This window comes from Labrus mixtus, chromosome 10, assembly GCF_963584025.1.
Source record: "Labrus mixtus chromosome 10, fLabMix1.1, whole genome shotgun sequence".
NCBI classification, from domain to species: Eukaryota; Metazoa; Chordata; class Actinopteri; order Labriformes; family Labridae; genus Labrus; species Labrus mixtus.
In genome coordinates, this window is record NC_083621.1 from 13,402,725 (window position 1) to 13,415,168 (window position 12,444).

Genomic DNA, 12,444 nt, shown 5'->3' on the forward strand with positions numbered 1-12,444 from the left:
AAGGAAAGTTGGACCAGGCTGAAGCTCACTGAACACAATGGGCATCTCATACAGTAGATGGCAGCTTCCTGGTGTGACATCATGATTATTTCATGCTGCCTTTTTTATTTTTTCAAAGGAATAAAAATAATGTTTTTGACTTTCATTTCCGCAGTTTCTGCCTTTGCAGTCTGTTTCTGTTTCCGTAATAATGTCTTGGTACCAACATGTTCTGTTTCGACTATCTGGAAGTCAGTCATTCCTTTTCTTTTTCTTTTTTCAAGGTACAGCGCTATTCTGGAATATCATGAATAAGTAGGTCTTAAAGCTTGATTTTGTCAGACTCTATTGGGAATATGCTGATCTGTCAGAGACAATGGGCCAATCAAAACCCTAGGACTTTCACAGCTCAGCGAAATCGTGTGTCTAAAATATATATAGACTACGAAGACTATTATAAACTGAGGAATAGCAGGTCAAATGGATTCATGTGAAATCATGACATGTTCTAAATGAAGATCGTAACATCTATTCTAATCGTATATAGTAATTGTGTTCATGTTATAACATATCCTCGCCTTTCTGTGAGTGTGCTTGGTTATGATATGCATGACATGGCTTCAGTCCTCACCATGCGGAAGCAGCTACGCACGCTGGGCTCCACGTTGCTGCCTCCAAAAGCAGCGACTTCACCCAACTGGCGGGGGATCTGGATCGCTTCATGGAGAAGCAGGCTGAGATGACGCTGGTCTGTCACACCTCCAGAACCCGACACCTGACGGAATAAGTCTGCATCCACCAGAAAATATACTGAATCATCTGATTCAACATCAGTGTGTAACAGCAAGAAGTGCAATGCATGTGTGCGTATCTTCTGTCTAGTGCTCTTTTTAAGTGTGACTTTGGCAATTTACTTTCAAAGGCTAACATTCCCAATTGTCAATGGGTAGCACATAATCTTCAAGATAATAGCATAATTTCAGTCTTACATAAAAAATTGAGTCCCCAGTCCCAGGCAACAGGTGACTTAGTTTTGGTTGAATAAAACTCACTTCAGTGACATTTAAAGAGAAGGCATCAGTATTAGTGGGGTGGCTGGTCTGCTTGAAGATGAAAGAGACGCATAAAAATGGAGTCTTGTCAGGTTTTGAATGAAGACTTTACCAAGCGAGCCTAGACTCTGCCTGTCACTGAAGAGATGAATGCTGACAGGCCTGGGAGGAGGCTGCACAATACCATTATGGGCACCCCATGAATTCCCCCCCTTCTCTCTGTGTAGTTTTTCAACCCCTTCAGAGACAACGTTCAGCTTCATACCTGCATGCTAAGTGGACTACTCTATATACTTTTAGTTCTCCTGACCAGAGCTGAGTTGTATTTGGCCATTTAGATGAGCTGTTTGGTCTAGATGAGATTTGTACTTGTTTTATGAAAACACTGTCCTGCAGTATACCTAAAACATGCAAACTGCAATTTTTTTACATAAGACACGATGTTAGTATAGCTTCACAGATTAGCTAAATAAGAACCTGAAATCTAGATTTAAGAAATATAGTAATGTCTTAAGCAATGCTAACAACTCTTTGTAGCTGTTGTAAGCTTTTTTCAACCCAACATGCTAAAATGTTCACTTATTGACAAGAATAAAATGCTGTTGTTTACCAAATAATATGTTCAACATGGTCACATCCTCAGCTTGTGTTAGCATTAGTGTTACGTGTTTGTTTGTTTATTTATTTAGTTTTTTTTCTTGTTTTTTGATAGCGACAGTGTAGGCCTAAAGCCTATTAGCTGTACCAGAGATAGCTATGAGCTAATTTACATCTGTAGTCCCTGGGCAGGAGACAAGAAACAAAACATATGCTAGCTAGTATGCTAATATTTTCTAACTAGCACTGAACACACGTTAAGGGTATTGATTTTGAAAGTACTTTGTTGTTTACTAATTAAAATCATAGAAAACTATTCAATATTTTTAGATGTTGCTAACCTGAGCTTTGAGCCAAAAAATACAAGAGCAGGTAAATTGAGTGTGTCTACTTTATAGCGATGAGGAGGAACAATAGTAGGGCTAACTAGCATAGGCTTTCTTAGCTAACTTTTACTCCATGATTTCAGTCTGTTGTTTGGTTTGCTTGAAAATTCACTACCTCCTAGAATGATGAAAACACAACTAAAGGGGACAAAGTGTTTGCTGTGAGGGCTCCTAAACTGTGGAATGATCTAATGAATTTGAATTTGACTTTTTCTGTCTTCTAGAGTTCTATTAATTAAGTTGGTCTTTCTTATATTTTTTGCCTTTGTTTATGATTTTATGACCTACATTTTATATGTTTGTTTATTATTGCTGTCCTTGTAAAGCACTTTGTTTTTTAAATTGCTCTATAATAAAATATATCATTATTATCATTAACAATGTTAATAGAGTCATACTGCACACCATTTTGAAAAAATTCTCCCTTCAAATATTGCATTCAAAATCGATTGTGCTGGATAATTGTAGAGGACTGAAAAAAATATTTAAATTGCTACCATGATTTTCTAATAAGATAATTAGAAGCAGAAGCAAGGGACTAAAAAAGATGTGATGCTGACAAATTAGGTGTGAAAGTTGCACATGCTGAGATCTCCAAGATTGCCAATATCATGAATGAAAGCTTGCAACTCAAGATGCCTTTCCAAAAAAGGGTATTACCAAAAAGTCCAGTAATTAAACTTTGTTTGAAAAAGTAATGAGATTAATCTGTAACCAAAAGCAGTTTGTTGCAGAAGCCTCGGATTTATTTGTTAATATTATCCCAGTGTGTCTGAAGCTGGTAACAACTTCATCAGTCACAGAAATGGCAGCGTTGTGTCTACCTGGACCTAGAAAGAGAAAGCTGACTCATCTCAGGGAACTCTCAATTGAAGGCAAATCTGTTTAACGCTGAATCTTTAAGAGCTGACACAGATGGTGGTGTGCCAAACATGACTAACCCTGCCGTGGGTTTGTCACTGTTGTCTCAGATTATGTATGAACAACAAGCTGTTCCAGGCCTACCTTTCAACAGTTCAAAAGCTCACTCTCTAATTTACCTATATTTACAGAATGACTCATAACCTATGTTACAATTCAAATCAGGCGGAGCACTGCTATAATAAAATATTGTAGCATCACTTAGAACTGAAAAGAGGAGGACGGGTGGGTCTTAGCTCTTTGCTAGTTGACTTGAGAAGAAAAATGGGAGTGAGAGCTATAGAAGAAGAGTGTGCATGAATGGTGTCTTTGGCAAGCAATCCTTTTAAAGCCCCTGCTGTACTTTGAAGAAGTAAAAAAGGCTTTCTCTTTTATGGCAGCAGAGTCATTTCATCCATTAGACTAAGTGGATGTCTTTATGTAATACTGGCAATCAGGACCGTTTTGTTTTGGCTCATTGTTTGCAGTTGAAGAGACGCATTAGGCACATGAACAAGCATGAGACTCACATTTGTACTTCTCCTGGACGTCTGCATTGCACAAGCTCACCAATCCCATCTTAAAACTGAGGACTCGCATTTTGCCATTCCGAGCACTAGTGAGGGAAAAAAGAGAGGAGAAAAAAGAGGTTGTAAAAAAAAAAACAGGTTTGAATGGTCATATTTCAATAAATGGTGAACTAACTCAAAACACAATGTGTTGTGTATTAGTTGTATATTCATTCATTGGTTGAGGCTTGTTGGGAGGGGGGGCAGAGTTTGGAGGAATTACGTGGGTCAGGAGAAAAATACAGGTCAGTGCAGCAGTGTGAAATTGAATTAGAGCTCATCCACGGCCCCTAAAGGCTCTACAGGAACTTGATGAAGGATTGTGTACATGGGTTTATACCCAGAAGAGCAATACACACACATTATATCACTTACAGATATACATATTCCATAAACAACCCCCAAAAGAATGCACACTTAGCATTGTTTGGATCACGTGCAAATGTTTACTGTTCTGATCACTGACAAGTAAAAATGCCAGAGAGATGGGCTCTGTCGTGCCCTGACCTGAGACTTAAGGGGTAGATTAGCACATTTTCAGCCTGAAATTAAAGAAAAAAACGGGGGCGAGGATGTCAAAGCTGCTGTGGAAAGACTGAATTTTAGAGGCAAGCTCACGATTAGTGTGCATGTTTAGATTTCACAGCTCAGATGCCAACACAGCCAGGAAGAATTGACTGCTTTGGTACAAAACCACAGGCGTATCTAATTAACATTCCAAAAATTAAGTGAGAAATCTAGAATATCTCATTCATCAGAGAGCATCAGATCAATGAAGTACAAAATTGAGAAAATTGAGGTTGTTTTAAATGTACTCTATAAATAAACTTTTACTTGACTTGACTTGAATTGAATAAATGATGTAAGTAAGATTTCTAGTGATGGATGTTGCTTGGAAGAGGAGAACCTTTGCTTGCAGAAAAATAACAATCATGCTGGAGAAATTAGAGAAATTAGAGTCACATGGAGAAACATGTGTAGTCATAAGAAAGCCCCATTTTCTCCCCTCCCGCATCTCCTCCTAACTGGAGTTTGTCCAGTGGAGCTTGAGAGTGCATGGGGGCGACTGGCTGTCAGCACCTTTTACACACACTTTCTGCTATGTGTCGCATGCCATCTTCAATATGCACCCCAGTGTCACACCTTAGGGGACAAGTCACTCCTGCACACCCTGCTAGTGTGACACGCCGCTGGAAGACACACACGTAAAACATGCGCGCACACACATGCATGATGTGAATGCACATTTCCCTGGCATGAACACAAATATTAAAAAGGACACAAAAACATACCCACACATCATTCAGGTTCACTGCTAGTGGTTATTGTAAATCAAAAAAGGCAATTACAGAAATGTATGCTGAGCTTGAAGTCTGATTGACTTTCATTAGCAGAAAGGAGGTAAGAGCTGCCTGATATTTACAGCACTCGCAGGGTTATTTCTGTGTTTTCTCTTTGAACACGGCGGAAAAAAATAGTCAAACAGGGACAAAGATACGGTGACTGTGGGTGTGAAAGAGGATTTGTTTCTGCCGTGTCTCAGAAGGGATGATTGGCCCTTTGCCTAGACATTGTTATTGGAGCTTTAGCCATGCTCTTTATACTGGAGGTGTCAGAACAACGAGCCATTGAAGCCATTACATAAATCTGCAGACAGGCTATCAGACTACTATGAAGATTTACAAAGTTTGTCATATGTAAAGAAGCACACACAAGGAACAATGAAAAACAAAGCTAGGGGCTTCTCCTACAGAACCCCCGCTCAGCCGTCTTTTTCCTGTGCAAGTCCAAGCCGAACTCGCTATAAATCTTTTAAAGCTTCTAATCTAGTTGCTGTAATTGTAAGATTACTCTCAGTCATCAAACCATGCTACTTCCCCATTGAAACAATGAATTATCTTCATGTCTCCCTCACCCAAACACTGACTTATTGTACAAGAATAGTAGAAAAGGTAATTGGATACTGTAAGAAATGTTGAAAATACACTGCCCTCCTCTTCTTAACCCTATTTTTTTTTGGTTTGGATACTATAAAGATGTAGCTTATTCATGTTGGTTTACCTTAAAATACCTTCAGCCAAGGCATTTTCACATAAAAGCCTTGTGGTTCAATACATTCATTGATGCAGCTCACGCAGCACAGTGGGCAGCAGCTTATGCAGCATGATAATGTAATGTCTAATTTCTGTCACCTCACAGCAGGAAGGTTCTGGATTGCATCCCACCAGCCGGCTGGGGTCTCTCTGTTTGGACTTTGCATATTCTCTCCTTGTGTGCATCAGTTTTCTCCAAGTAGTCCAACGTTCTCCCACAGTGTAAACACATTCAGGTTAGGTTCATTAGTGCATCCAAATTACCCATGGGTGAGAATGGGATTGGTGATGTTTTGTCTGTCTTTTTGCCCAATTTTGGTTTGCTGGCATAACAAGATTTATTTGAAACAGCAAAAAAAACAAAAAACACAAAATCAGAATTCTGCAAATTGAATTCATGCAGCATATCATATTCATGCGGCGGCTGTGGCTCAGTTGGTAGAGTCGTCGCCTCTCAACCGGAAGGTCGAGGGCTCGATCCCCAGATGAGTAACATGTCCGATGTGTCCTTGGGCAAGACACTTAACCCCGCATTGCTCCCTCTGCTTCAGTGGCGGTGTATGAATGGATTAGTGTTGTACTTACTCTCGTACGTCGCTTTGGATAAAAGCGTCTGCTAAGTGAATTGTAACATTTTAACATATCAAGGTGGTCTAGAACACAGGGGCATGTCTAGACTGTTTGACTGGGATAGCACTGACATGTGCAGGGGGAGCAAGTCTGTGTACATACATTATAAAATAACTATTTCTGTCTCCACTAATCATAACTACTTTAAATACTAGAAATAAAGTATCATACAGACGTCATATTCAATATGTATTTTTGTTTCACTTTAAGTAGCACAACAGAACGGCAACTTTTAAATCTTCCACGCCTAATTCTTTAAGGACTCAAAAAGAAGATTTATGGCCAAATTAAAATTTTAAAGATCTGATGAAAGGAAATGCTTTGCATTAAAATGCAAAGAAAGCTACTAGCAGCCTGTTGCAACACAGCCCAAAACATAAATCCGGCCTCTGACAAGGTAAACAGCCAATTAGGATTTTTGGATGGCACCAGAGATGGCCAATCAGATCTCATGGGGAGGCCCTTGACACCCCTTACAACGCTGTCATATCCACCCCTGCAACAAAGACATCAAATCCAACAAAAACGAAGTGCAGCGGCAGCAGGATCGACCCTGACTCCCACCAAATGCCAGCTGGGATTTTCTCCAGCCCTCCTTGTGACTCTTGAAGCAGTAAAACTAAGAGATGGAGTTAGGCAGCTTTCAACCCCAGTAGGTTTTAATGAAGAATACACTTTTCCAGGATTAAAGCACCTTACTTCAGCTCACCCACCTGTCGTAGACGTTGAGCAGCCAGTTGAGGCACATGTCAACGCAGAGTGGAATGTTGACCAGGATAGACCTCTCCTCTTCCAGCCTCTCGTACAGAGCCGTCAGGCTGTGGATCATTTCCACCACATCCATCACATGCTCCCCCTGCTGCAGCTCCTGCTCCCGAAACACCTCCCCAAGGCCGTTCAGTGCCACCAGATCCACTAAAAACACACAAATATATCTTAAGGAAATTATATACCTTAAAAAATAACTTCTTCATGATTTTGCATGCTGGAAAGTCATTCAAATTATATAACATTAATTTTGACACTTGAAAGTAGTTTGAAATAAAGTAACAGATAATCAACTAAAAATTAAGGTAAAGGCATGCTATACACCTGCTGGAGCCTACATGTGCATACGTTATCAGACCTTCTTCTTTAGCACACACACACACACACACACACACACACACACACACACACACACACACACACACACACACACACACAAAGACAGAGCAGGATCATCATCCTCGCCTCAGCAAATGAGCACTCAGACGACAGCAGTGCTTAGTCACCCATTTTTTCCCACTTAAGCCTTACCAGATGTTTCAAGAGCAGTGACACAAATTTGATCTTGCTCTTCTAAACTAATTTCAAGGCCCATCCCTCGGAGTGGAGCTAAAAGGGTGTCCGTTGATGCCAGGTATAATTGGATTGCACAATAATGAGGTAGAAGGGGTAGAGGAGATAACAGGAGTATTCTCAGGGGTTGGGAGGGAATCACCTAAAAATGTATTTCTGATAGGCTCTTATACAGCACTTCTCAATCATTCACAAAGTGTGCCGAGAGAAAGAGTTCTGCAGTTATCAAGGCAGCCAGGCAATTAAATTCTGTAACGGTATCAGCGAAAAGTCGAGAGGAGGGGGAGAGCAGGATAGGAAAGGAAAGAGGTTTTCACAGTCGTCTGAGCTTTGAGTTTTTGTTACAGCAACTTGGGATGTTGAAGTGAGAGAAGATGGCAGGAGAGGGGGTGAGCAAGATGAATAAAGGAAGAATGCAAAATTGGTCACTTGCAGCATCAAATGTTGTTACATCTATCGTCAGTGAGAGTTAGAGATCTGCAGGTGAAGAAAGATGACGTTAAGGGGTCACAAGCGGGAGGAGGGAGGGAAGACAGACCAGACTTGTAGTTGTGAAAAACCAAGAGAGCGAAGGGAAAAACCATGACTTGGAGGAATAAGGAATATTTCTAAAATAAGCCTAAATTGTGAGTGACAGGCGTGAGTAGGATACAAGTAGTGTTGTGACCCTGGAGGGGCACATATTCAAGCCTCAACCATGCGGTAAAAACGAATTGCCATTTTTTTTTTGTAAGCCAAATGAACCAATTAATTGCTCGAATTATGTAACACGCTAACAGTCAAGGAGGTGATAAAAATGAAGAAAAAATCTGGTTCATTGAGTGTTTCAAGTGGCTCTCTTCTTTCATCAATTCTTTTGATTTCTGCATTTCAAAGTCGGTAGAGAAGTGTAGAGAATATTTTCCACTACAAGTGGTGTAGAGAGGACTGATGATTCCTTCGACAAGGTCGATAGAGAAATGTACCACAGCTAATCGCTATATCTCAATCCTGAAGAGAGCTTGTCATAGTGGATTACTGATGCCGCGGGATAATGGTAAAGTATATCATTTAAGCAGCCATCTCGGTGCTGCAGACAGAAAATACCATTGATGAAATGCTGTATGTACGTACATCTCAAAGCCTTCTGAACTCGCCGCAGCTTCATAGCTGTTCTGTATGCTGAGAACTTGATGTTGTTCAGATCCGCTAATGGAAGGAAAGAGAGAGAGAGAGAGATAGAAAAAGATTAGAGTAAATGAAGAGCTGTGGGAAAACAAACCCATCCCGCACCACTCTACCTTTCCAACCAGAAATTAGACATCACTATCTTGCCTCATGTTTATCACACCGCTGCAGAAGTCATTAGCGAGGTAGTGTATTGCTAATGTTATCTGTGTACGTGTGTGTGCACATGCTGCATGTGTGTTTATGTGTGTGTGTGTGTGTGTGTGTGTGTGTGTGTGTGTGTGTGTGGCTGGGCATTTGTGTGTGTGACAGTGTTCCGATCTCCCCTGCAAGCTGCCGTGTCAGATCAGATTAACAGTAAAACACATGATGTCGTTTAATCACAATTAATTAAAGGCTAAGCAAGAAGCAATCATAGCGGTGGCAAATTGGGCCTCGTAGGTTAATGACAGTAGTGATGTAGTCCCCGAGGTGTTCGAAACACAGGGCCTTTAATGAGCTGTGTGACAGGGCCTTCAAAGTAAAGGCACACTGGTGCCGTGCTGCTGTAGCTGCCAAAGCCCAGCGGGGGTCCTGGGCCAACGAGCACGACTCGAAGGACACTTTAATTGTCTCCAAACTCACCGAGTGCTTGGTACAGTTCTGTCATCTTTGGATGGTCCCAGCACGTCGTCTGGGCCTGATGGCTGGAATAAAGAGGGAAACAAAGGCACAAGGATTTCACAAAGCAGGCAAGAACGGCGGTGAACATTATCAGGCCAGAAAGATCAAGGCAAAAGTGGAGTCAAAATGAGCACAGGGAGCAGAGACAGGCAGATGTGGCAGATGGTAAAAGAATAGAGATCAAAGAGCAGTGATCGGGAGTAAAGGGAAAAAATAAGAGGGCAGGACAGAACGAACATTGTTTACAGAAATATACTGTCCTAAGGTTAAAAGGCTTACACTTAAGAGACACTACAAGGAATATCAAACAGCATTCATCATGAACATACATTTAGACTGCTTTGTTTGCATATTCAGAAAATGTACCATCCAGTAAAATAAATTGACAAATTAAGCAATAATGAACGAGGAACCCTGCAGCAAAAAAATCTGCCAGGACCCCGGGGTCTTTTAAGGAAGCGCTCTTTGTTTGACCAGTACAATTACCCATTGATAACCATTCATTGCACATATGGGATAAATAAGCAGACTTATACAAGACCCCCACACGGCTCTTCTACAAATGACAAAACAGATTTCCCCAAAATCTGTAAAGGAACGATCTGTATTAAACACTTATACCATCCTCTAGGGATAAACACACACACCTTCACAGTTCATTGATGAAAGCAGCAGCACTCTAAAGGTGAAATAGTATTGATGAGGTAAATGGATAAACAGATGAGCGCCCAAGCAAACAGAGCTCAGAGTAGCTCAATAGAGTTCAATAGAGTTCCCTCAATCATTTAGTAGTTATCTGTAGTAACTCTGTACAAATGCTTGAACAAGTGAGGTAAGCCGTGCTCATAATAACGACGAGAAGAAGTTATTATACTCTGTTATATATATATATGCAGTTGAGTACGGTTGTATCAGGAACACACCCTATTTATTGGTAGAAAGCTATTCAAAACCGTCTCCAAGATAAATAAACATGTTGGATGGTTGATTTTAAGAAGCCAAAAAATGGACTCTAGCTAGGTATATAATAATTCAATTAATATTCGACATGGAGAGCAAAAACCTCAACCAACACCAACCAGTACAAACACACAGAAAAACCAAATCAATTACAGAATAGGCATGTCAGGTGTGAGCTATTGAGCAAAATGTCCATGACAGTGTGTCCAGATAGTGTGTCCGTTCAGACCTCCTTAACAGAGGCTGTAAGAGTACATGGTGGTATTTGCCAAAAAATGACTATAGCTAGCTATTATCATTAATATAAAAGTGAATATGGAGAGCACAAACCTCAACCAACACCAACACACCTGCCTTACATGATGTTTAAATTTGAAAATGTAACCATTTTGGTTGTATTTGTAAAACTTTTTTAAACAGTTTAATTTAACTCCTTGTTAGTGAGTAAATTTTACTTTATCCAAAGTTGTATAGGTTACTCCTTGGCCTACAGCTTACCCTCTCAACAACATATATTGAAATTTGGCCAATAGTTTTTTCTAAAAAGCTTACTGACTGACAAACAAAACTAAGAACAAAACCTCTGGCTCAGACAAACGTTTTACCCATCAAAAATCTCTGAAGTAAATATCAAGCTGTGCCATTATAAAACAACACAACCCAGCTGACACTGATCTCCAAACGTGACCCAACATGTTGTCGAACTTCCTTTTCATTGTTAAAGGCAGATATATTTTGGAATAATAATACACTTTTTTTTGTGGAACAGTTAAAAAAAATACCAACGAACTGAATATAAGGCATGAATATAACATAATCTGCATGGCCATTGTTAGTGGCTAAAGAAACAACAATCTTTAAGAAGCACATTTATGTGATTGCCATAGCAAATGTGAAGTGTTAAAATGTTGCAATTCCCATATCCACTGAATTCTGATAATGAAAATGGAAAGGACAAATCTGTGACCAATGATTGGTCATTGTCCGAGCAAAAATCAGATATTAAACTGAATTAAAAAAGGCAACTCGTCCAACCAGGCTGGTACTCCTTACTGTTTCAACGTATTTTTGGTATGATGGATTGCATCATTTGCACTGAAGAAACACAAAGAGCTAAATTTAGAAGTGTTTGGTGTGGAGCAGCTGTGACCAAATCAATTTAGGTCAAACCTAAACTCAGTGGAAGAACTGTTACTGATGTGCTCCACAGACATACAGTATTCATGCCCATTTGTCACAAAAACAGCAAAACAGCCTCTCTTTAATTCTACCCCCTAACCACCGTGGAAAAAGTACACACACACAGTCCCACAATGCACACATTGACTGTGAAGTTGCACTTACTTGATGTAGTAGGGCACTTTGTTCGGGGAGATGGCACGCTCCCACGGGATCTGCACTGAACCTGTACAAACACACACAAAAACCAAATCAATTACAGAATAGGCATGTCAGGCGTGAAGAGCTATTGAGCACAATGTCCCTGACAGCGTGTCCAGATAGCGTGTCCATTCAGACCTCCATAACAGAGATGCTCCTCTGTACAACAGGAGCAGAAAAGCCAAAGAGACAGTTCTATTGTGCTGGGTTTCCTCAGAGTGTTGGTTTGTTTGGCACGGTTAATAGAATACAGGAGGCAGAGGAGTCCAGAGACGAGGTGACTGTGGAGTTTAACCGGCCTTCAAACTGAACCACAGGGGCCTCAGCAGAGGATCAAACAGGACGGACTGAACAGGAAGAGGCAAGAGACAAACAACAACACGCTCATAGAGAAGCATTCACGCAGCCTCAGACACACACACAAAAACACACACACACACACACCATGCTATTGTCCATTATTACATTATGACGCAACACAATGTATGCTTGAATCTTGTGGCTCTGCATGAGTGTGAATGAAGACACATGAGCACGCAAACAAGATAACAAACAAATGTATTGAATGATTGTTAAAACAATCCTTAGTACAACTATCAATCCTTCAATGTAAAAATACTCGTTAAATGCAGAAAAGACCCGCGTTAAGCACACAATTAAGTCATCTACAGTCACAGTTTTACAGCCAGAAACATACAGTAACAGAGGTTAAACTATACATTCTGAA

General features: G+C 40.4%; 1 protein-coding gene across 2 annotated transcripts in view; it reads right to left on the reverse strand.

Annotated features, from left to right (window-relative positions):
• drp2 (dystrophin related protein 2) overlaps window positions 1-12,444 on the reverse strand; it is a 106,914-nt gene that overhangs the window by 21,920 nt on the left and 72,550 nt on the right. For both annotated transcript variants that reach the window (XM_061048455.1, XM_061048454.1), the window contains exons 9-14: window positions 11,682-11,742; window positions 9,339-9,400; window positions 8,661-8,735; window positions 6,920-7,121; window positions 3,445-3,530; window positions 611-768 (exon numbers count right to left, since the gene is read on the reverse strand). In XM_061048455.1, the coding sequence (XP_060904438.1) occupies window positions 611-768; window positions 3,445-3,530; window positions 6,920-7,121; window positions 8,661-8,735; window positions 9,339-9,400; window positions 11,682-11,742 (644 nt within the window). The remainder of the gene's footprint in view (window positions 1-610; window positions 769-3,444; window positions 3,531-6,919; window positions 7,122-8,660; window positions 8,736-9,338; window positions 9,401-11,681; window positions 11,743-12,444) is intronic.